Source organism: Ochlerotatus camptorhynchus, unplaced genomic scaffold, assembly GCF_037179485.1.
Source record: "Ochlerotatus camptorhynchus isolate MF236.1 unplaced genomic scaffold, CSIRO-AGI_Acam_v1.1 ptg000024l, whole genome shotgun sequence".
In the NCBI taxonomy this organism is placed as follows: Eukaryota; Metazoa; Arthropoda; class Insecta; order Diptera; family Culicidae; genus Ochlerotatus; species Ochlerotatus camptorhynchus.
In genome coordinates, this window is record NW_027040516.1 from 868,852 (window position 1) to 893,476 (window position 24,625).

General features: G+C 44.0%; 1 protein-coding gene across 2 annotated transcripts in view; it reads right to left on the reverse strand.

The window, feature by feature from the left end:
* Positions 1 to 24,625, reverse strand: part of Cda5 (Chitin deacetylase-like 5) — a 552,116-nt gene that overhangs the window by 2,799 nt on the left and 524,692 nt on the right. Inside the window, exons 2-10 of one of the 2 annotated variants that reach the window (XM_065229174.1) lie at positions 20,797 to 21,356; positions 20,530 to 20,735; positions 17,866 to 20,352; positions 17,396 to 17,565; positions 17,116 to 17,321; positions 16,999 to 17,045; positions 12,147 to 12,869; positions 498 to 614; positions 22 to 441 (exon numbers count right to left, since the gene is read on the reverse strand). In XM_065229174.1, the coding sequence (XP_065085246.1) occupies positions 22 to 441; positions 498 to 614; positions 12,147 to 12,869; positions 16,999 to 17,045; positions 17,116 to 17,321; positions 17,396 to 17,565; positions 17,866 to 20,352; positions 20,530 to 20,735; positions 20,797 to 21,356 (4,936 nt within the window). Of the gene's footprint in view, positions 1 to 21; positions 442 to 497; positions 615 to 12,146; positions 15,648 to 16,998; positions 17,046 to 17,115; positions 17,322 to 17,395; positions 17,566 to 17,865; positions 20,353 to 20,529; positions 20,736 to 20,796; positions 21,357 to 24,625 lie in introns of both variants that reach the window. The other variant, XM_065229166.1, reaches the window with a different exon arrangement.

Consider the following 24,625-nt stretch of genomic DNA (forward strand, 5'->3'; position numbering starts at 1 on the left):
TGCGACTGCTCGCTAACTTACGAAACCGTGTGGGATGCCATCTCGTGTCCGTCAGCGTACAGGTTCTGGACCTGGCTGTAATCGGTCCACTCGTGCGACACGTAGAAAGTAGCGGAGATCGGGCAACCATTGGGATTGATACGTCCACGTTCGAACAGATCCTGGTACAGCTGCTTGTTCAGATCGTTGACGGAATCGTCGAAGGTCAGTAGCACAATCTGAGGTACCTGCTCAACGGGCAGTTCTCCGGGAATGTCCTTTGCACCGCAATAGCAATCAGGCAGCAGGCAAACGTCCTTGCGGCACTTGGCAGCAGTCTTATCCGGGGTCGGCTGTGGGTACAGAGGTTCCGGACGGCTCGGTGGATAGCGGTAGATGTCGACGAACTCCTGCGCCTTCGAAACAATGTTCTGTGCGGGCTTCAGCGTCGGGCGAGCACGTCTACAATGAATGCAAAAATAAATTCCTGTTCCTCCAGAAGAGGTCATTGAACTTACGGTGGATGGGTTCCTCGGTTGGCGGATACAGTCGACTGCGTATCGGTGATGTACTGCTGGTTACCGCGATTACGGTTGCTGTTACTATTGCTGTTGCTGTTGCTGTTACTGCTTCCTCTGCGATTGTTGGCAAACCAAACAATCGCACGAACGCAGCGGGGAATAGAGAACGAGAACAACGTATTAGTAAACCTCCAAAAAACCATTCCGTTCGATTCCGAAGCGATCAACAACTACTGCAAATTAGTACGAAGCTCATGTCTTAGGAATGAGATTAAACATTGGACCACTGCGGATCAGCTACTGCTACGGCTAGAAAATAGGCAACCAATATAGCGGAGATAGCTGGTGCGTGAGCTTGTAAGTTAGGGCGAAGCTAGCATAAGTAGGATTAGAGGCGCTGTTGGTGATCAGTGAATGAGTCAGTAGTGATGGAGCGAAGCCGATGCTTGATGTGGTTGATCCAGTCGGGTGTCGTTGCTAATGCCGTTGTTGTAGTTGTAGTTGTTGCTGTCTATGTTCCTAAGGTTACTTGAATTGAGTTACGAGAGAATTAACGAGCGATACACAGCGGGTTAGACGAATTACTGGTTTACACAGTGCACGATTGGGGGAAGAGAATAGGATTGCACGCGGAAGTGAGGATAGGTGAGCCAGAGCAGGAAACAGGTCTCGGCGGGACTTCTTGATAGGATCGATGAGATGTGGGGGTTAAGTTTTTCGGTGTGGTGTGGAGTAGTGTTGTTTTTTGTGGATTGGAGCTGTAGAAGGATACAGTGTCAGAGAAGGAAGCGACGAGGGTGGAGATTGAAGGTGATTTCAGCCGCACACACTAGATGAGAAACGGAAGTAGAACGAGAGGCACTAGCAGTGAGGAAAATCGCTTGATCTGAGAAAGCGTTTAGGTTTAGTCGGTGGTGGTACTCTCTAGGCTCTCTGTAGCTTCCGGCACAGATTGACGGCTGAGCTGCCATGTGAAGATTGTACGACGTGTCTTCCAGTGCAAGTGATACATTGAAGGTTTTCAATCTACAGATGAGTTTCCTCAGTTGCTGAGGGTTGTCTAAGATGGCGCTAGCACGATTCTACTGGATGGTTTTCGATTGGGTTAGATGTCTACGGAACGTGTTTTACTAATTTTAAAGCAACGGAACTGGAACTGACGACGGTTTTTTTTTCGCATTGACCTGAGTTTCTATTTCATATTCAACATGTGGTTCATTTTACGAACTATTGGTCAGCTTTTAATATGGGGTCACTTTCCTTTTTCAATTCTATCCCATAAGGTAGTTGTTTTAATTTCTCGATGGTTAATCTCAATCGGAAGGACATCTCAAATAAGTTCATAGGACTTCTCGAGGAATCCATAAAGAGATGTCCATAGGACTTATCGGAAAGTTCATAGGATTTCTAGGAGGATGATGATAGAACTTCTCGGAGGAGTTCATAGAACTTCTATGGAAAGTTCTTATGACGTCTCGGGGGTTTCGATAGGAGCTCTCCGAGGTGTTCTTAGGACTTCTCTGACGAGTTGATAGGACTGTTTGGAGAAGGTCATAGAACTTTTCTGAAAAGTTCATAGGATTTCTCGAGCGCGTTCAATAGATTTCTCGGAAAAGTTCAAAGGAATTTTTGGACAAGTTTGTAGGACTTCTCGGGGATGTCGATGGAACTTCTCGGACGAATTCGTAGGTATACTTAGATGAGTTCATAGGAATGTTTGGAAAAGTCCATAGAAGTTCTCCAAGGAGTTTATACGATTTCTCGGGGGAGTTTATAGGACATATTGGAGATATTAATAGGATTTCTCAGCGACGCCCACAAGACTTTTCGGAGAGTTCATAGGACTGTTAAATATGTCCATAGGACTACTCCGAAAAAGTTTATAGGATTTCTTGGGGTAGTTCAAAGGACTCATCGGGGAAGTTGTTAGGTCTTCTTGGGAATGTCCATATTTTCTGGGGAGTTCAAACGACTTTCTTGGAGATGTCAATAGGATTTATTGGGGATGGACTTTTCGGAGAGTTCATAGGATTTCTCAAGAAAGCTCATATAACTTCTCGAGGGATGTTGATAGGATTTTTCGGGGATGTCGATAGGGCTTCTCGAAGGAGTTCATTTAATTACTCTGTGGAGTGCATAGGACTTTTTGAGGATGTCCATAGGATTTCTCCGAAGAGTTATCAGAATTTCTCAAAATAGTTCATAGGATATCTCGAGACAGTTCATACGATCGGTACGAGTTCATAAGACTTCTCGAGGTAGTTTGTATGAATTCTTAGGGCTGTCGGTATGACGTCTCGTTATTACCGTTATACGTATATACGGTATGACGGTTCATACGACTGCCTTGGAGAGTTAAGAGCTGTTTTCGGGGATTTAAATAGGATTTTTTAGGTATATCCATAGACTTCTTAGAGGAGTTCATAGCTGTTTTCGGGGAAGTTGATAGAACTTTTTTGTGTACTTTCATAGAAATTCTCGGAGAGGTCTATAAGTCTCCCAAAGGACTTCTAGTGGACGTTCATAGGACTTCTCGGGCAAGTTCATATGGCTTTTCGGGGGATTCTATATAACCTCTTAAGGACGCCCAAGGAATTTGTCCATACACGAAAAACAACTGGCTTGTAAAAAAAAAACAATTCATTTATCACAACTACAGATAGTTCTTACAAAAACTGTAACGATTGTTTTTATACTCACTACAGACTTTTTTTCAGAGTAAAGTAATTCATACAAAACGTCTATAAGCAAATTTTCTAGCATTAAAGAATTGATGGAAAATTATTCAGTTCATAAAATACGCTAGGATTTACTTTTCACAATAGTTTGAAGCGTCTTCTGATGATCACATTACAGAATCTATTCATGTCGTGATTTTTTAGAGTTTCAGTTCAATTTTCATACAAAACTGAAAGAGAATCTTTCATTCTCCGGTTGGGTGTAGGACTTCTCGGGAGAGCTCAGAAGACTACTTGCGGGAGTTTATAGGACTGTTTTGGAATGTCATTAGGACTTCTCGGGAGCGTTTATAAAACTTCTCGGGGCTGTCCATAGAACTAATCCATCAAGTGCATATTACCTTTTGGAGATATCTGGGGACTATTCAGGACTTCACGGGGACATGGAACTTTTCGGGGTTTCCATAAAGGGCCACCCACATTAGATCAGGATCTGATGCGTTGCGGCATAGTGACAGCTAAATATTTTGACAAACTGTCAAATTTACTTGAAAGCATCGCAAACGGAGCTAATGTCTAATGGCCCTTAAGACTAATCTGGAATGTCCATAAGAATTCTTGAGTGAGTTCGTATGATTTATCGGAAAATTTCATAGGACTTCCCGCCCAAGCAACATTGCAAGTTTTATCAAGGTTTTATAGCATTCTACAAGTCTAAATCATGGTCTACAGAACCTTCATAAAACTAGAAATGTTACTTGGGCGGAGAGGTCTTGTCCTATGCTCATATGGATTGTATTATGTATTGCTTATTTGACTAAGTTCAAATATCTTTTATGGAATGCCCATAGGACTTCTCGTTTCGAGCCGTAATAAACGGGAATCATACCGGTCTACACTGATTGACGACAAATAAAATAAATAAAAATAAATAAATAAATAAATAAATAAATGAAAAAGTTACCCCGTAAAACTTTTTGTAGTATTTTTCTATTAGGGAATCCATAAAACTTCTCAAGGGAGTTCACAGTACTTTTCGAGAATGTCCATAGGAATTCTTGGGGGAGTTCATAGGCCTTCCTGGAGAGGGCCATAGAGCTTCTCAGGGAGGCCGTAGTACTTCTTGTGGATGTCCATAGGACTTCTCGGGAGAGCTCAAAAGAGTTGTCGGGGAAGTCGGGGGAGCTCAAAAGAGTTCTCGGGGAAGCTCATAGGACGTCACGAGGTATTTCATAGGGCTTTGTTGGAGAAGTCCATATGACTTCCCGAGGAAGTTCATATGAATTTACGGAGATGTCCGTGGGACTTCTTTGGAGAGTTCTAGGATTTATCCAGGGAGTTCATAGGACTTCTCGGAAGAGTTTAAAGCACTTTGTGGCATTGTCCGTAGTGCTTTTTGGGGGACTTCATAGGCCTTCTCGAGAGAGTTCACAGGAATTCTTGGAGAATTCCATAGTACTTCTTGTAAAAGTCCATAGAACTTCTTTGGGGAGCTCAAAAGAGTTGTCGGGGAAGTTCATAGAACTCCACTAGGAATTTCATATGGCTTTTTTGGGAAGTTCATTTGTCTTCCCGAGGAAGTTCATATGACTTTACGGAGATGTCCATAGGACTTATCCAGAGAGTTCATAGTACCTTTCTGAAGAGTTTATAACACTTTTTGGCGTTGTCCGTACGACTTTTCAGGGAACTTCATAGGGCTTCTCGGGGAAATTCATAGGACTTCTTGGAGAAGTCTATAAAACTTCTTGGAGAAGTCCATAGAACTTCTCAGGGGAGGCCGTAGTACTTCTTGTGGATGTCCATAGGACTTCTCAGGGGAACTCAAAAGAGTTCTCGGAGAAATTTATAGGAACGCGGAGGAATTCCATAGGGATTTTTTAGGGAAGTCCATGACTTCTCGAGGAAGTTCATACGACCTTTCGGAGATGTCCATAGGACTTATCCGGAGAGTTCATAATACTTCTCGGGCGAGTTTATAGCTATTATAGCTTCTCGCAGAAGCTCATATGACTTCTTGGAGAACTACATAGGACTTCTCAGGGGAGCTCAAAAGAGTTCTCGGAGAAGTTTATAGGACTTCTCGAGGAATTTCATAGGGCTTTTTTAGGGAAGTCCATAAGACTTCTCGAGGAAGATCGCAGTCCTTTTCGAGAATGTCCATAGGACTCCTCGGGGGAATTCATAGGCCTTCTTGGAGAAGTCCATAGAACTTTTCAGGGGAGGCCGTAGTATTTCTTGCGGATGTTCATAGGACTTCTCAGAGGAACTCAAAATAGTTCTCGGGGAAGTTCATAGAACATCACGAGGAATTTCATAAGGCTTTTTTTTTGGGGAAGTCCATATGACTTCTCGAGAAAGTTCATATGACTTTACGGAGATGTCCATAGAACTTATCCAGGGAGTTCTAGGGCTTATCCGGGGACTTCTCGGAAGAGTTTAAAGTATTGTTTGGCATTGTCCATAGGACTTTTTGGGAGACTTCATAGGCCTTCCCGAGGATCATTTATAGACATTCTTCTTCTCAGAACTTCTCAGGGGAGCTCAAAAGAGTTCTCGGGGAAGTTCATAGGACATCACGAGAAATTCCATAGGAATTTTTTAGGGAAGTCCATCACTTCTCGAGGAAGTTCATATGACCTTTCGGAGATGTCCATAGGACTTATCCGGAGAGTTCATAATTCTTCTCGGACGAGTTTATAGCTATTATAGCTTCTCGGGGAAGCTCATAGGACTTCTTGGTGAAGTACATAGAACTTCTTAGAGGAGCTCAAAAGAGTTCTCGGGGAAGTTCATAGGACATCACGAGGAATTTCATAGGGCTTTTTTTTTTTGGGGAAGTCCATATGACTTCTCGAGGAAGTTCATATGACCTTTCGGAGAGTCCATAGGATTTATCCAGGGAGTTCTAGGGCTTATATAGGGATTTATTTAAAGTTTAAAGTACTTCTTGGCATTGTCCGTAGGCCTTCCGGAGGATCATTCAAAGGAATTCTTGGAGAAGTCCATAGAACTTCTCAGGAGAGGCCGTACTGCATCTTGTGGATGTGCATAGGACTTTTCGGAGGAGTTCAAAAGATTTCTCGAGGAAGTTCATAGGACTTTTCTGGGTTGTCCATAGAAATTCTCGGTAGAGTTCATATGTCCTCTTAGGGAAGGTTATAAGACTTTTCGAGAATGTCCATTCACACATAGATTTTTTGTTCCCGAGATGGGCACCACCGAGCAGCACGGCATTTTATTTTGCTTGATCTCTGTGAAAAACATGATGAGATTCAGCAAAATTTATGTTTGTTAGCTGAATATCGGCAAGTTTTTCACTGAGATCCAGCAAAATAAAATGCCAAGCTGCTCGATGGTGCCCATCTCGAAAAAAAAAATATATATATCTAAGTGTGTAGGACTTTTCACGGGAGTTGATAGGACTCCTTTGTTATGTCTATTGGAATTCTAAGTGGAGTCCCAAGAACTTCAGGAGAATTGATCTTAAGCGATGCTTCGAGATTATTAAAACAAATCAAAGAACCTGTCAGGATAGGTCAATAAATTTCAAATTAAATTGAAGGAACTGCATAGACGTTCCGGGAATTTCAGGGAATTTATGAAGTTCTGAGAGCTTCATTAATTTTTTGGAAAGAAGCACGAACATCAAGAAATTGTGAGCAGATTTAAAGAGAAAATGCGTGATTTTCATGGTAGTTTCGAGAACTTAAAAAAATGCAGGAAGGTCAGCAAAGATTAGTGAACTTATAAAACATTTGGAGAGTTTTGGATGTTTCATTTAAGTACTTCAAGGACGATAAGAGATCTTCAGAGCAGTCCCATTAATTTAAGGAAAATTGCAGGAAGTATCATGCAGTTCCAAGGAATTATGAGATATTCCGAGAAGGAAATTTTTTGGATGTCCAGAGAAGTCCAGGAAAAATTGGGTATATTGAGGAATGTTAAGGTACTGCAAGGCAATACCGTAAAATTACGGGGGATTTTTATATATATTGATAAATTATGTGAAGTCTAGAGAACTTAAGGGAAGTTCAGAGATCCTTCTGGTGGTCCCAATAACATAAGGAAAGCACATTAAACATCAGGAATGTCACTATTGGGGCAATCTTAAAATTACGATGAATTGGTATCCATAATAATTTTATGGTGTTTTCATAAGGTTCAGGGAAATATTGAGACCTTAATTAAAAATCTTTGAACGACATTTATCATTTCGTTTTAATTCCAGGTAGGTAAATTGCGGAAACTTAGAGAAGTTACAAACATTTCAGGAAATTAAAAACTACAAAGGATAGTCCTATGGGGTTGTATAGATGGTGACGTAGGACTACGTGGTCTTACATAATAAATGTTATTTGTTAACTGCAGCAAGAGCTTGTCTTTTGTGTAGGAATAGTAATTTGAGCGGCGTTCTCTCTGTTTATACTCTTTACTATGATTATGATTACCCTGAAAAGATCCTTTCGATATGAATTTTAGTTGGTACATGTTAAGAAATTTAACTCTTTTGGAAAATCTTGGTGATCCAGAAAAGGGCCGATGGTAGTACACACAGCAAAAAATAAATTTAATATTACATCCAAGAGGATGCGTTTCTATCAATGGCCACAAAAATAAACAAATGCAGTAAAAGCAGCTTAATGTCACTTCATGCACAGATTTTGTGCTTTTTGGCAAGTAATATTACACCATATTTTTGACACGATTGAGGTGCATCCACTGTGCTGTGATATCAAAATTAAATTTTTGCTGTGCAGACTTAAGCATAGAGGTAACTCTAAGACTAGAATGTCCCGAAATAACGTGCTGAACTTGTTGGCTCAGCTCTGGTACTCTCTTCGGTCCCAAGCTAATCGATTCACCCCTCGAAAATCCACTAACCCCTCATTTTATCTGTCAAACTTTCAAAGCGAATCAAAACAAACATTGTGCAGTAGTAGAATTTCGACTACAATGGGGTACGTTAATCGTTTGCTTGGGACCAATAGGCTAGTCAAGTAGTGAGCCAATTTAAAATCGTTAGTTTCGTATTGATTGTTGCTTAAAGCCTTTGAAAGATGATGATGACGTGTAGACAGCTAAATCAGCAAATCGGACCGGACAATTCCATATTCTTCTGATCAATGATTGGGCACTCGCAAGAGTCTTGGCCCGTCTGCTGAAGAATGCTTGACATTTACTACATGTTATTGATGTGTGAAAATATTTTTGATCGATTGGTGATAAAATTATTGAAATTGGTCCAGGGACAGCTGAGTTATTAACGTTCAAAATCTTTCATAATTTCGTTACATGGTCCATTTTCGGTTTTCACAAAGTGTACTCTCATATAGAAATCACAGACGTAGTCCTACGTCAAAAAACTCAAATGAAGATAAGACATTTCAGGAAAACTGCGGGAACATGATAATATTCCAGAGAACGTCAGTAAAGATCAGAAAACTTCAGGGACATTCTGAGAATATGAGGAAAATGCAAAACCATTTTAAAAGAAATTTCGTAAGCTTCAGTGCTGTTTCGAGAATGGAGGGAACGTCACGGAAAATCATTGCAAATCTATTAATTGAAAAAGGAAAATAGCAGCACATTTGAAGAAGTTCCCTGATTTTCAAGAACTTCAAAGATGTTTAAAAAATTAAAGATCATAGAAGTTCAGAGAATTAAGAAGAACGAGAATTTCCAGAACATTGGATAATCTTAGGGCAGTTCATACGACTGCCTTGGAGAGTTAAGAGCTGTTTTCGGGGATTTCAATAGGATTTTTTTGGGATGTTTATAGACTTCTTAGAGGAGTTCAGAACTTTTTTGTGAATGCCCATTGGATTTCAAGGGAGAGTTCATAGGATTTCTCGGGGATTTACATAGGACTTGTGGGGTACTTTCATAGAAATTCTCTTAGAGGTCCATAAGTCTCCCAAAGGACTTCTTGTGGACGTTCATAGGACTTCTCGGGCAAGTTCATATGGCTTTTTTGGGGATTCTATATTGCCTATCGAGGACGCCCAAGGAATTTGTCCAAACACGAAAAACAACTGGCTAAAAAATCTTAGGGCAGTTCCATTCATTTCAGGCAATTAAATAAATAAATTTAATGAAGTTTAGAAAATTTTATGGAAACAGTTAAGTTCTAAAGACTTCCAGTAAACTTGAAGGTAATCGTTAGCACTTCGAGGATGCGTAGAGAATTTTATAAAAGTTTACAACTCTTTAGGGCAGCTACGCTAATTTCAGAACTATTTCTCAGATAATCTTATGGCGAGCTGAATGCAGACAAGCTTTACTCATATCAAAGACAGTCGGAAGGAACTGAAATATATGTATCTGAAGAAATACATAAATTCCTATCAGTGTTGGCAATATCATCAATCAAGTGATATTTTTACCGCTTGCATACGTTTTCAATATCACGGATGATATTGGAACAAAATGTCATGCATAATATCTCTTTACTCTTCACCGATGGCAGACACGAAGCCACTGATGCCAGCAGTGACGGTAGTTTTGGGTCGCGTTCAGCTGTAAAGCTGGGTTTACACTAGGCAGGTCATTTGATCAACTCAGTTGAATTCAATTGGCTTGAAAAGTTGAGCCTGGTTCAACTTATTTCAATCCAAGTGTGTTGATCAAGTCAGTTGAATGGCATGGTTTACACGTTCAAGTTAGTTGAATTCAACTGACTTGATCAATTGACTTGCCCTGTCTAAACCCAGTTTAACGCAACAATCATGAAACTCAAACTCACCACAGTTTGGTTAGAATTGTAGATGGTGTTTTTTTTAGCTTGATATTCGTAGCTTGTATTGCGGTTTCTGTGAATATTTAGATTTTCTCAACGAAATGTGGAAGCTGCCACAATCTTCTGTGGCATTGAAACTCTTAAGGCTCAAGCGCAATGACAGCGGAAGCGGAACGGCAGTGGCAGCGGAAAAGCCCGATCTGAGTAAGCCTACTTGTCGGATTGAAAACTAGTTAGAACCAAATCGACTTCGGTTAGGCATCTTGATGTCATTTGTGACAACTGTCAAACTTTCCGTTTCCGTTCCGCTGCCGCCCATTATGCCGAGGGGGGCGACTCTATCTACGATGCAGGGAAAATTGTGTTTTGTTGTGCTTTGCTGCACACACGCTGAGTAGATAGAAAGAAGATTGATGACGATTCTAAAGATTTCCTGCAAAAATATTATGCGCGATGCAAGTAGATGCGATAAATGAAAGAAGGTTTTTTGAAGATTGATTCGTGAGTGTGAGATTTGTTGAGCATCTAGAATTGAGATTTAGATGTGTCGCCCCCCTCGCATTATGCGTTGGAAAAGTAAAAAAAGTGTTAATTTTTTTCTTTTAATGAAGAAAACCCTTGTCTACAAGCGAATGTACTAATGTTCTAAAACCTGTAGAGAGCTGTTTAATGATTAGTAAGTACGAATCTGAAATAAGTTCGTTGAACATTATTAACTTTTTTATCTATTTTGGACCACCCTAATGGATGACCAAGATAAGGGCGTTCACTTGTTTGGCTCAGAATTTCATTTATCAAGAAACTCCCCTCCATTTTCTTGATGACGCACAGCTTTAGTAGAATGATTCTACCACAGTTCGCTACACGTTAACTTGAAAGTACCGCACGCCTTTAAAACTAGAAATGGTTCAATCGTCACTTAGCATTGGGAATCGTGTGAAGCAAAAAGGGACACAGTGAAAGGATACGCTTAATCAAATCAAAACATAAGTAATAAAGTAACCAGAAACTTACTATTCTGATGTTTATAGTAGAGGTAAAACAATTATAATTGAACATTGTCGTTCGTGGGGTGTCTACGGTGTAAGTCGTTGGGACAGATCTTGATCCAACCAATCCAGCTGATATTTTTTACTCGAAGTTTACAGTAAGTGAATTTCGGACAAGAAGAATCCATTTGAGAACGTTGCGAAAAAACGAAAAAAAACCCCTTAAAAGTTTGGCCAGTTGATGGTACAACTTACCCATCGTGTTTTTAGAAATCCATAATTTCCTTTAGCATTCCTCCAAAGTGTTCGATATTGGTTCCGAAAATTCATGCGTTTAGCAAAGTTTTAGCCCTGGATGCAATGATACCATGAATATGCCGTATGAAATCCCCTTTAGCCACACCCCATTCCAATAGAAATGATACTGAACACAACCACCAAATGGGCAGCGAGCGATAAGCAGCGGTGAAGCAGGGCCCAGAATCATCTGCCGTCTTTCATGATGTTTGAGGAAAAATAAAAATCAGTCCATTCAGTTCCAGTCCTGATCCGTTTAGCCGGTAATCTATCTTAGAACAACGCAACCTAGTTAATGGCTTCCACAGGGTAAAACCCTACCGATTCTACGATTACAGAAAAAAAAAATTGGTTAACGCCGGACTAGATACGCTCCGGCAATGTCCATAAGCCCTGACAAGCTGCTACTTCCCTAACGTGGTGTGTACAGAAATAGGAGCTACAATGTTTGTTTTTTTTTTCGTAATAATATATCTAACTCTACTTAAACTGATACCAACAAAAAAATCGGAAAAACAAAAAAAAAATACTTCAAAAGCTAACTACTGAGCTTCATCTGACGATAACCGTATTAGGAAAAGTTCTACTTTAGAACGAAAGTTCCAGAAGATCAGTAAGTGGTGAAAGTAGTTATATAGTGAAGGTGGTGATTATGGTAGTGGTGGATTTGTTTTTTTTTTCTGGCAGAGCTTGTGGTGAATTTGGCTGGTGGTGGTATTTTGAAGTAGCAGTAGTAGTACACACTAAAATGAAAACAATCAACTAGGCAACTTGCAAACGTGAGTATGTTGGGTTTGGTTTTAGCAAATTGGTTCTGATCTAATAAATGCTTGCTTGGCATACAATTGCATTTGTTTTTTTTTTTGGTTTTTGTTATGCGCAATAGAAGAGTAAAGAAGAAGAGAATGGGCAAATGTTTGATATATTTGCTTTGTTTCTGTACCTCGACGGGATTTCGTTGCACTTGGCGGAAAGCGAGTTTTCTGTACATTGTATGCTTTTCCCGGCTGACGACGGTTTGCTATATCGGCGTGGCAGCTGTGCGGCCGCAATCGTGGTCTTTATGGCATTATTGACCCTGGATGCGCGCGGTGGGAGCTTGTTTATGGAGTGTGTTGTGGGTAAGCGAGGGGTGGTAGTTGTGGTGGTAGTGGAGGTGGTGGACGTGATGGTCGTGCTGGAGCTGGTGGAACTGGAGGTAGAGCTTGTCCGAGGTTCGAAGTCTTCGGTGGTCGTCGAGGGTAGGTCTTCGGTAGTGGTGGTTGCCTGTGAGGTACTCGGTATATCCGCCACCGTCGAGGTGGTCAGATTGAGTCTTTGCGTCGTTACGGTGCTGGGAGTATATCGTGCAGTAGATGGTTCTGTGCTGGTAGTAGTGGTCGTGGTGTATCGTTTAGTTGACCGATACAGTGGTTTGTAGGGGTTGACAGTCCGAACCGTGGTCGAGGAGGTTGTCGTGGTCGTAGCAGCGCTGGTTGTCTCATGATAGTCTGTCAACTCCTCCTCGGGAGTTTCCCCATCCTCTTCTTCTTCGTCCTCTTCGTCTTCTTCTTCGCGACTGGCACTGTCATCCTGTTGGTAGGACAACAGTTCCTTTTCGGTGGGAATGTTCATTTCGGGCATCTCTACTGTCGCACGGAATTTCTTCGTCGTAGACTCAGTCTTGCTGGAAGGTCCAAAAGAGTTCAGTTCAGTCGAGGTCATATGGTAGCTAGTATAGTACACGGGTTTGTCGGTAATTTCAACCACTTTGACGGGTTCGGAGTCCGCCGTAAGGGTTATGTTCTCCGAAGGGACTGTAGTCTTTTTTAACACTTCGACGCTATCGTCACTAAAACGCGACTTATAATGGGACGATTTGACCGGTGTGTCAACACTATTGTGGCCGGACCGATCGGTGGTACGAATTTGGTTCAAATATGAACTAGTCGAAGAAGCGATCGAAGGCAACGCGGTCGGAGTTAACCGTCGATCAGAGTATTCGGTGGATATCGAAAGCACGGTGCTTTCGGTGTTAGTAAAAGGTACGTGAGTATTATTACTACGATAGGTGGCATTCAGGGAGGTAGGCCGTAGCCGGGTGTACGTACGTCTCGAGGGGCCACGATTACGAAGACGATATCGAGGAGTGGTTACTTCCTCGGAAGTTTCGGACGATCGAGCCAGGTTGAAGACCGGCCGGTATCGTCCGCGGTAGACTTCGGTGGTTCTAGGTACCGAAGTCGAGGTACTGTCCTCGGTGCTGTAGGTAGAATAGGTAGTATAGACCGGTGTAGTAGTGGTTGTTAGTGGAGTTGTACTAGTGGTGGTGGGCTCAGTGGTAGTAGTTGTAGTATACGGAGTTGTGCTGGTAGTAGTCGTAGGTGGTTCAGTAGTTGTGGTAGAGGTCGTGCCTTTGGGTGTAGTACTAGTGAACGTCCTTCCGGTAGTGTACAGTTTGGGAGGACTAGTAATCAGGAAGTAACTTCTCAGAGGAGATTCCCGTGGAGTTTCTGTAGTGGTTCGGTAGATGTTAGCGATAACCCTTGAGGTGGAATAAGCGAATGCTTTATCGGACGAAGGGGTTTGCCGTTGCACTTCGAGACTTCTGAATGGGGACACTACCGGGCGGGAGGATGTGGTAGGCTCGAGGGTTTTGTTCAGTGATTCCCTGAATAAGAGACTCCGGGCGGTGGAACTTTGCACTACTGCAGCGAGTTGTTTACTGTCGTTGGCTGCATTTGGAGGGGGTGTGGTTCGTGGTGGGAATCGCGTTGGGGGTAGTGTCTTGGGCTTAAATTGGTCCAGATAGGTCAACTCTGATTTGGATGAAACCAATGAATCGACTGGTTCCTGTGCATCGAGCTCTTGAAGGGTGTTCGTTTGAGGGCTTGAATAGACGCTTTCCGGATAAGTGGGAACCCATTCGCTGGAGGAGGTTGGATCCGTGTCTTGGAAGCTGTCTTTGGTTGGTCGAGAGCTGGGTTTCAAAGAAGGGTTTTGATAGAACCGAGTGCGTGTTGGAGATAGGGTAGAGCTTGGAGATAGCCGTAGAACCTTGCTGGTGGAAGAAGTCGTAGGTTCAGGAGTGGTCGTTGTAACCGCATCGGAAATGGTAAACTGTGAATACTTGGGTTTCACAGAGGAGGTTTCTACCATCTCGACGGTTCCTTTCGATACCGCTGGACGACCACCGATTCCTGCGCTAAGCGTCAATCTGATGGACTTGTTGCTGTCGAACTGCTCGGGTCGAATTTCGTACCGTGGGGATTGAGTGGTCATGACAAGTTCTTCAGGCCTTGTGCTTCCAGTGGAGTAGCGAATTTGCTCCGGTCGCGTTTCGTAGCGTGGAGAAGACGGTGAGAATGGAAGGCGAGACGTGGTTGAACTGTGACCCAATGAGGTGCTTAGCGTCAAGCGAACCGTATTGTTCGATTCGAACTGCTCGGGTTTGACGACGTACCGTGGCGATTGGGTGGAGCTTGAATAGCTACCAAGACCGGAGCTCAGCGTGAAGTGAATCGGTTTGTCCTGGTCTGGATGTGAGGATGGTCTGACTTGAACGGGTGCTGTTGAGGAATAAGCATAAGCAGGTGCAGAAGTAGAGGACGTGGCGATAGTGGATTGTTGTGTAGCAGAAAGCGTTGTGCCGAGAGCTTTGAGGAATGTGTTTTGACCACGAGTTCGACCGGCGACGGGACTTAGATAACTGTCGTAGTCCGGAATGGCCGGAGCTTTAGACGTGGGGGTGATTCGATGGGGTTTGAAACTTTCCGGTTGTATATCGGAGTACACGTAGCTTTGGATTCGTTGACGCTGTGTTACCGGGCTCGGAGTGGTTGTGGTGGTTGTAGTGGTAGTTGTGGTTGTTGTGGTCGGTTTTGGTGTGGTTGTCGAGGTTGTGGTTGTGGAAGTTGTAGCTGGGGGTTTGTTGAAGGTATAGGAGAAGTAGTTTCGAGGCTGATCGTACGAGAAGGGGGAATCTCCGCGAATATCGGACGAACTGAAGCTAGAGGATGGCGGATTGACGGGGAGCAATTTTTGAGTGATGTACTTTTTGTCTGACGGATCATTGCTGCTATCGTCTTCTTGGCCGTCGCCGTATTCGTACCTTGTCTTACTGAGTGGATACTCTTCGTCGTCGTAGTAGCTGTCTTCGGGAATGGGATGGAATTTGATCTCGGGAGGGATTCGGAGGGATTGGCTATCGCTGGCGTCACTGTCGGAGGGATTGGGAGTGGGTTCGGTTGTGGTGGTCTTGGCGGTGGTGGTGGTTGTGCTCTTGGTAGGTCTGTAAATGTTTGATTTGGCTGTACTGGCCGATCGGGCCGATGTGTAGGAAAATGGGGAGAAGGACACTAGGATGGGACTTTCCGTGGTGGTAGAGGGACCCACGCGTGCTGCGAGTGTTAATATAATTGATTTTGGGGTTGATTTATGGCTTTTTTCATCCAATTGTGATGATCTGTTGGAATAGATAGCATTGGTTGGAATTTTAGAAATGATGACATTTGAAAATTCGTTTTTGGAGAACATACAATTAGGAGTTAGCAACAAGGCGACAGCTAGAGGGCGTGACCAGTCACGCGAGGTAGTTTTGGTAGCTATTTGCAAACTCTTCCGGATCTACCAAAGCTCCCTCGAGATCGTGACCTACTAGTAAGGTTAGGTACTCCAAATGGCCCCTGCAGTGTTAGATATTAAGGAAATTGAGCTATCAAAGTTGGGGATAGGAAACCACAGTATTCTTCATTAGTGGCATGCTTGTATGGAGACGGGGTTTTAGAAGTTGGTTTTAGACACAAATGGGCGTTTTGGGCGAGGAGAGGACCGTATGACACGTAGTACACTGAATTCCGATTTCTTTCTGAGTTGAGTGTGTGTTGGTCTTTCAAACATTTAAATGTGATTGATGTTCTGCTCTCTGTGGATGACAGCGGCGAAATGGGATGATGATGATAAAAAGCGAAAGCAGACTTTTACAGTCTTTGATACTTTTGAATTAATTATTTTACAAAAAATAGATCATAGAAGAAAGATCGAAGCGAACACAAACTGCTGAGAAGGAGGTTGAAAGATTTTTTCTTTGACAGAGGATGAAGCATCAACATTTACGGATCCACACACGCACACCCGAGCAGTGCGGTGGTGGGCTAGTGTAGGTAGTGTACAACAAACAACAATGACGCGAGAAGCACTACAGAGTACAGATTCCTTTCATCCGGCCTGAGATGTGTTTAGAAACTAAATGATCCCACTACAACTACTCCAGTTGACACAAGAAAGGCATGGGTTTAGGAACGAGCTGGAAGCAGCGATGATGATTTGTTTTTGTTTTGAGTTTGGCGTGGTGATTTTTTTTTTGACAGCATTGGAAAAACAAAATGGCCGAACGTTTCGCGGTGGAACGGAACTCGTTGCTGTGGCCTTTGGAGGTTGTACCTTGTGGTATAATACTGTGGCGGAGCGGGTGTTGTTGTTGTAGTGGTGAATCTGGTGGTTGTAGTGGTTCTGGTTGTGGTTGTTGATGGAAGTGAGAACGGTTCGGGTGATGTTACGAAGGCTGTCTGGTATTTTGGACTGTTAAAGGTACGAATCGTTGACGATACCAAAATTGGACGATCAGATATTGAGTTCAATTCGTTTCTGTTTTTGTGAACAGCCGCATGGAATTGGTATCAAAAATTTTGTTGTTGAAGGAAGGAAATAGCGTAAATATTTTGGTTAGATTTCGATTCGGTACAGACGATCATAAGGGAAGCAATATTGTATCGATAAGGTTAAGAACTAGGAATAGAAAAACTGAATGGAAATACCTGAGTTGCGTGTGTGTTTGCTTCTGATTATAACGATCATCTTCGAGCTGTTCGAGGGATAAAGAAGTTGGATTAGTATCGGAGGCCAGCGAGGGACTTGAAGTTGTCGATACTCACCTGTGAAACAAGGGCATCATCATAATCCTGATAGGTTGGACGCTGTTGGTAGGTAGTTCTTGGAGAAGTGACGTACGAAGACTGTTCTCGCTGAGAAGTTGGAGCGACGGTTGTGACCACGGTTGGCCGGTAGGTGGACGATACGACTGGCCTCTGTGGCTGCTGAGACGACTGCTGATTGTTCTGGTTATATTGTGGTTGATATTCTACAAAATCAAGGAAACCTCGTTAAACTCGCCAATTCTGGCATCTACCTAGCCGTCCTGAGTCGTCTACTCACCAACATCCCGGTACAGCTCTACATCATCGTCGTAGACAGCGTAGTAGGAATCGTAGCCGGATGGATCGTAGTTGCTGGTGTTGTAGTAGTTCTTGTTGCTCTGAGACAATACGCTCTTCTGCGGTTGCTCGGGTACGTATCTGCTCGGGGCCGGCGAGGACGTTTCAACTCTGTGGGAAACCAACAAAAACCGTCTCAGTATTTCAGCTCTACGACATAAGCCGTTCGACAAAACTGCATGGCAATTAGAGTACACATGTATTTACACCAGGTCGAAAGCAGACTCACAGTCAGCGAAGGCTGCTCACGTAAAACAAAAAAAAAACTCATCATTACACAGTTAGTGAGACCATATTTACAAACGTCCTTGTCCACCGGAAAGAAGAAGTAGGGGTCGTTCAAAAACACTCCCACACACAAACAAAAATGTACACAAAGGGTGCATCAAGAAAGGAAAACAATACTCGTACCTGTTCGGTAGCCGTTCATCGAGTTCCAATCGATTGTTACGGTTCTGGTTCTTGTTCGGTCGGGTGCTAATCGTAGGAAGAGGTTCTTGTTGCTGTTCGGGAGTCTCGGTAGTGCGCCAGCGTTGCTGGCCGCGGTTCGGTCGGACGGTGTACCGTTTGCGCGAAGTCGTATCACTGGTCGAAGTGACAGTCGGTGAAGTGGTGGTTCGCAATCGGGTCACCGGAGGAGCCGGCGTTGTCGTCGTTGTCGTCGTCGTTGTCGTTGTCGTGGAGGTCGACGTCGTTGTTCTAGGAGTCGCTGTAGTGGTTGTCTTGAACAGACTGCTCTTTGAGCTGAGTGATTTGGCAGTCGTTCGAAGCAGTTCCTTGGATGTAGTCTCGTCAATGAGGTTTGCATTGGGAATGGCGGTTGGCCGGACGCGCGTTCGTACTGCGTACGGTCTCGAGCTAGATTTGTTGAAATACCGTGGAATATCACTGAACGGCTTAATTCCCTGGAAAACATCTTCCGGGAACTTGATGATTGAAGGAATGTCACTCGTCGTCGGCGTATGCGTAGTCACCGTACTCGGCTTCCACGTCGTTGTCTCGTATCTATGATTGCTGTACATAACATGTCCGGACACACCACCGGCAGGTCTGGGAGTAGTCAAATTTCCCAACGGCCTTGGAGCCATAGTCTCCGTCATCGGAGTATACTTGGACTTGTTCACTGGATACCGATATTCGTAGTCATCGTCATCCTCGTCGTCATAGTACTCATCCTCATCATCCTCGGCTGGACGTCTACTGGGATAACTCGGCCTCTTACTGCCACTCAACGTATTCTTCACATACTTATGTCCTCGATCGTCCACAATCTCTTCGTCTTCATAATAATACTCCGTCTCGTCCTTAACCGGTCTCGCCGTTGACGATCCATAGTATGGCTTCTGGTACTGCTGCACCGGTGGAACCGGTCTCAAATTCGTCGTTCCATTCTTCACATAGTGCACACCAATTTCCTGCAAACCATCAGTAAACTTACCACTGCCGCCGACGTGCTGCATGTGCGTGTTCTTGATGCTCTCGAAGAACCGATTGTACTCCGTTTTGGGCGGGCTGACAGATTGTTGCTGGTAGTAGCGAGGAGTGGTCGCTATGATGATCGGTTGGAATCCATTGGTCGATTTGGTGGAAAAGTACCCCGATGGTTTCGACGTAGACGATTCATAGATCGAAAATGGTTTGTCGTTGAAGCTGGCGAACGTGACCAAGGTGGGAGAGTTCTTCGGCGGAGCCTTATCTTTGCTGAGGTAGATGTTTTGGGGGTAGTATTCGAGGGGGGAGATGGCAGATTTCGGGGTAGTGGCCGTGTACCGGACTTTGCTTGGAGTAATCGAGTTGCCAATGCTTTCGTATACCGGAGCTGGGGTGCTCGGGCCAGCGAGGATCTTTTGCTTGATCTGAGGGATCAGAGATTGGGAGATGCTGGATTGTTTCGGTATACCGATAAAGGTTTCCTTGATGGGACTGGAAGTAGGTTGGTTGTTGAAGAATCCTCCGACGGAGCTGAAGGCGATGTAGGGGCTTCGGTGAGTGGATTGAGAGATCTTCTGAGGTTGGGAGGATTGTGGGGATGTCTGCTGCGGTGGTGGTGGTGGAGGTGCATTGTTCTGGGATGCTATTTGCTTAGCATGGTTGTTGACCGAGATGGGTGTAGACGAGTAGGTGTTGCCAAAGTGGAAGAACGCAAAGTTGTCTGGGATGGTTTCGTCGTCAATATCTGGGATTGGAGTGGTGTATTTCTTGCTACTACCGCCGTGGTTGTTCACGAAAGCGGCAGCTGTAAATGCGGTTTGATACTGTTGTGGTCTTGGAGATTGGTTGGAGATCAGTAGTGGAATCAAACTGTCCTGAGGGGTTATTTTGGTAAGTGTTTTGTAACTTTGCAGACCGGCGGTCTTATGGCGGTTGACTTCTACTGGGCGAAGGTATTGCGATCCTTGTTTGGCTTTAACGTATGCTTCGAGGTAGTCGTTGTAGTTGTTGGTTATTTCTTTCTTGCTGTACTGTTGCGGTTGGTAGTAGCGCGCTCCGGATTTGATGTGGATGGCCGCTGGAGTTGGTCCAACAGTGTAGGAGAATGGATCGTAGCTACTCTGGGGGTAGGCATTCTGACGGGAGAGGGCAGTGTCCAACGATCTGTACTGCCAGTTTCCCAATGGCCTTAGCTGTCGAGCACTGCGTGCGCTCTCTGCACCGTCAGCTGCTTCCTCCAGGTCAGCTAGATCCGAAAGCTCTCCGGGGACGGAGGATTCTTCCGAATTGGAACGTTTGACTTGTCGGTTTTCGTTTGTGCTTTCTTTGGTCTCGACCGGATTGATTGTTCTGGCCTGATTGTTGTTGGCCGGTTCGTCTGAGGCAACGTCACGTTTCCTACGATCGTGTGCTTGGCTGTCCGTTGCGTTCGCATCGTGGTCTAGGTCTTGCAGTTTGTCTTCGTCACTGTGCGCAAGTATGAAATGGAAGTTTGAAGTTGAGCAATTTGAAAATACAGTACAGTAAATTTATGAGATTTGCACAAATCGAGATGTGAAGTCCAGTTAAAATAGTTAGTGTGCACGGGTCAGAGAGAGAGGGAGAGAGAGAGTGGGAGGGGGGCTAAGAAACCATTTCACTTACCTGAATGGTTGCGGCTGGGCACTGTACGCAAAGGAACCTACTTTAGCCTGGGTTGGAATGGCGTTGACACTGGGCTGCTGCAGGATTCCGTCCCGATCCCGCTGAACCTGGGTGACGGTGCTGGGCTGACCACGGTAGATACGCTGTGGACGGCTATACTCTTCCTCTTCAACCGGTGGGAGTGTATCGTGAGCTTCCTCGTAGAGCTGGGGGATGATAGGTAGTGTAGATTTTGCGTCCGATTGTGAACCGGAAAGGGAAACTTACCTTGGCAATATCTTCCTGTGGCGAGTTCTTGGGCTGTCCACGAGTGGTGATCACAGGGTTAATATTCGCTGGTGGTGGCGGTGGTGGAAGTGAATGGACCTGTTGAATTCGTGCTGGAGCTGATGGCTCGGGACCGGTTGGACCGGAAGGTCCGCTGGGTCCGGATGGCCCGGAAGGTGCCGATGGTGCTGAAGGTGCCGAAGGAGCACTCGAGAATCGAATCCGAGAAAGGACTTGTGGTACACGTGGAGTCACGGCAGATCGTGCCGGTGCGGAAGGAGCGCTTAGCGCCGGAGTGTCACAGCCTACATTTCGTGGCCAGTCGCAAGTTTGCAACTCGTGGCTGTACATCAGCCCACCGGTACAACTTTCCTGGAGAGCCCCACCAAACACGCATACATAGTACTGCGAGCAATCTGTGGGATGTGGATAGTAGCCGAACTCTTCCGGGCAGTTGAAGTTTACGGATGACGAGTGACTGGACCTGGGATTAGATCCCAGGGCACGTGGCTGAGCGGCTCCCGTGCGGAAGCTGCGTCTTGTTTGTGCAAGTACATTTTCTGAAATAAAGACAAAACAATCGCTGATTAGTCGCCATGTTCCTTCTGACAGTGGGTGATGATGTATGGCAACATATGCACTTAATTGGTCGACGCACGACAGCTTAAGTATTGCAGTGTCACAAACCAACTCCGTGGGCTAATGAACCGCTCACTTGTGCTGCTGAGTGCTACGTAAGGAAATCTATATCATTTCCCATCATCACCATAGCTCAAGTCCTCAACTTGGAAGCCAAGTGTGATGATGGGTCTTCTCTGCGGGACTTCTGACTTCTGCCAACTACCTAACGGATCATTTTTCACGCATCTCCTCTTAGTCCATCCGCAAAAACGACATCACAGTGACACTCACTGCGGGGGGGCTATACCACTTCGATCGGTGAGAAGATTGTGAATAAAGCTGAATGGAGCATCCAACGATGACTATCAGCTGACGACGGCGACGAGATAGCCTTCGTGATTGGCAACGTTAATTCATTAGAAACGTAGCTCGGGCTCGCACCACGCGGTGTGAGCCCAAGCAATGAGTTTTGAATTAACGAGACTTGCGTCGCCGGCTGATGTTTGCTCGCAAAGGGAGATTGCCATCTCTCTTTCGTACCGGGTCTTAGATCTTAGGTAGGCAAAAGCGTTGAATTAGTAATTAGAAAATTTGGAGTCATTAAAGTGACTGGTTTTAATGCGGCGAGCTTATCAACCGGGCAGAATTCATGTCAATGACGAGGGTACAACATCCGAAGTGCAGCGCAGAGCAATGTGCTTGACATTCAACATCTCCCGCAAGTTGATGGGTGTGAGACCAAATCGGGCCGTGCAATTAAAGTATTATTTTCGTCAGACCCACGCCCGCATTGGGTAATTCTAGAACATGACAAAAAAGAATGATCCCCATCGGCGGACCACGGTGGTAGTAGGAGGTGTCCTTATACGTCAAAACCGCTGCTGTTGATGGGTTGGGGATCATCGAAAGGTTATTGGCACAAAGAACGACGCTTGTGGAGGAGGAAGCAGCGCAAATCTTGTTATGTATTTTTGAGAAGCGTGCGAGTGCTGGCAGCGATCTGACTCACCAGCCACCATGTGGACCCTTTGTTACACGAACGAACAGACCAATGTCCGGCCAAGTTCGATTGGAATATGGAATTGCTTTATGGGTTTTAATTGCCGGCTGCTACATGAAGAACGGACACCCACATCGGTCGGTTGGTTATGTGATTAAAATGGAACGGGAGGAGATTAAGTTACGGATGTTGGTTGGAAATGAACGTCGCCGGCAGGTCGGGCGCCTTTCACTGTGCCACTACAATGAGTGTTGTTGTGATTTGATTCTTGTGACGCATTGTACCGGTGGATTAATTTCTCTCGATCAGAACTTGAGTGGAATTGATTTATTTGGACGTGTAATGTTTTGATGTGGCATTAAGTTGTTCCGTTTGGTCACGTAGGTGAAAATACATTATAGTAGGTAGTTAGCGGGATTGGACATTATACAATGAGACATATTCAAAGCGGTACATGCTTAGCTTTTGCCAATACAATGCAGAGCTTTGCAAGTTACCAGAAATATCGTCATATTCGATGATCCAGCATAGGATAAACCAATCAAATTACATAGTTGGTGATGCTTCAATATTTTTAGGGTCCCCTAATTTAAAGCAGAAAAATGGTTTTAACATGGTCAATGAGAACATGAGAAATGGTATCTTGAGCAAAGCTGCTAAACTAACGAAATTGATCGATAGAAAATCAAGTTTGCGCGCTAAAAAATATAGGAATTATCCATAAATTAGACAGATTTTTTCCATGACTAACTGTCCTGCCCGTGTTATTTTTTAGACAGAGGGGTGGAACGATGGCAAAGAGTCTATAATTAGCTTCTAATGAGAGTTATAATAGATGTTTCTGTATGCAAACGTATGTTTGCCGGAATCCTTCCTAAAATTTCTTTACAACTTTTTTGACAGTTAGATTCCTTTGAAATTCTGTTCAAAATTTTCATTGAACTCAACGCTCTCCTCAGAAATCCTAAGAATTCTCTTCTGATTGTTTTTTCTCTCTTCTTCTCCTCAATTTTGTTTTCATTATAACCAGAATAGGATTGCTTTGATATTTTTTATCGGAATTCCTATTGAAGTTATTTTTTAAATCTTCCTCCGTATTCCTTTGAAACTATCCGCAGAAAACACATGTTAAATTCTGCTTATAGGGGAATTTACGCATTCTCGTGCTTCTATTAGCATTTTCTCAGCGTCACGCATACATATGACGTGTTTGTTTGTTTACATTTATCTGCTGCTTGATTCTCTATCCATTCAAATCGACTGAATTGTCAAAAACTGTTTGAAAACGTTTTTACAACATTCCAATGCCGGCGCCGGTGGTGTAGTGGTAAGTGTGACTGCTTTCTAACACCCCAATGGGTCTGGGTTCAATCCCAGCCGAGGTCGGTGGGATTTTTCTGAGGCATAACAATCTCTGGTCACGTCTTCCTTCGGAAGGGAAGTAAAGCCGTTGGTCCCGGCCCATGTGTGTTTGAATGGGTGCGATATCCTACGCAGGTGTGGAAGCTGCCTTCCTGCACATTCGGATGCCGTCAATGGATGGCAATCGATGTCCGTCGGTGATTGGCACATAGATTGCGGAACAGAGACCGACGTTAAATAAAAAAAAGAAATTTTTTTTTTCAAACTTCTCATGTGAGAGCGAATGTTGTCGGCAGCCTCTTTTTCTTCGGCCACCTTTCCATTTGAACCTGGTGTTAACAAGCTGTTCTATTATCGGCAACTCGAAATCATCCGTATTTTGTAGAGCGTATATTCATGATAAGAAAATTCTGGCTCAGCAAGATTGCTCAGTCGTAAATTTTTTATCAGATTGAAACACAAAGACTACTCAAGTTACATTGCAAGTTTTATCGAGGTTTTAAAGCATTCTACAAGTCTAAACCACGGTCTACAAAATTCTCATAGAACCAAAATTGTTACTTGCGTAAGTAACCGGTAGAATACATTCTACGAAATGTTTTGATGGGAAAATTTTGGTTGCCGAAAACAGTCAATGGGTGCCGAAGTCGTCATTAACCCTAATGTTTTTTTGAATTTTCATTAGAATTCTCTTTAAATCCTCCTTAAAACTCACCTGCTATTCATTCTTCGCACGATTCTCTTAAAATCTCTTTTGAATCACCTAGGAATTCACTTCAGATTTTCTGTTGAACTGATTCCTTGTAACGTCCTGTTAGAACTCGTAGGCTCTGGGAATAGTTTTAG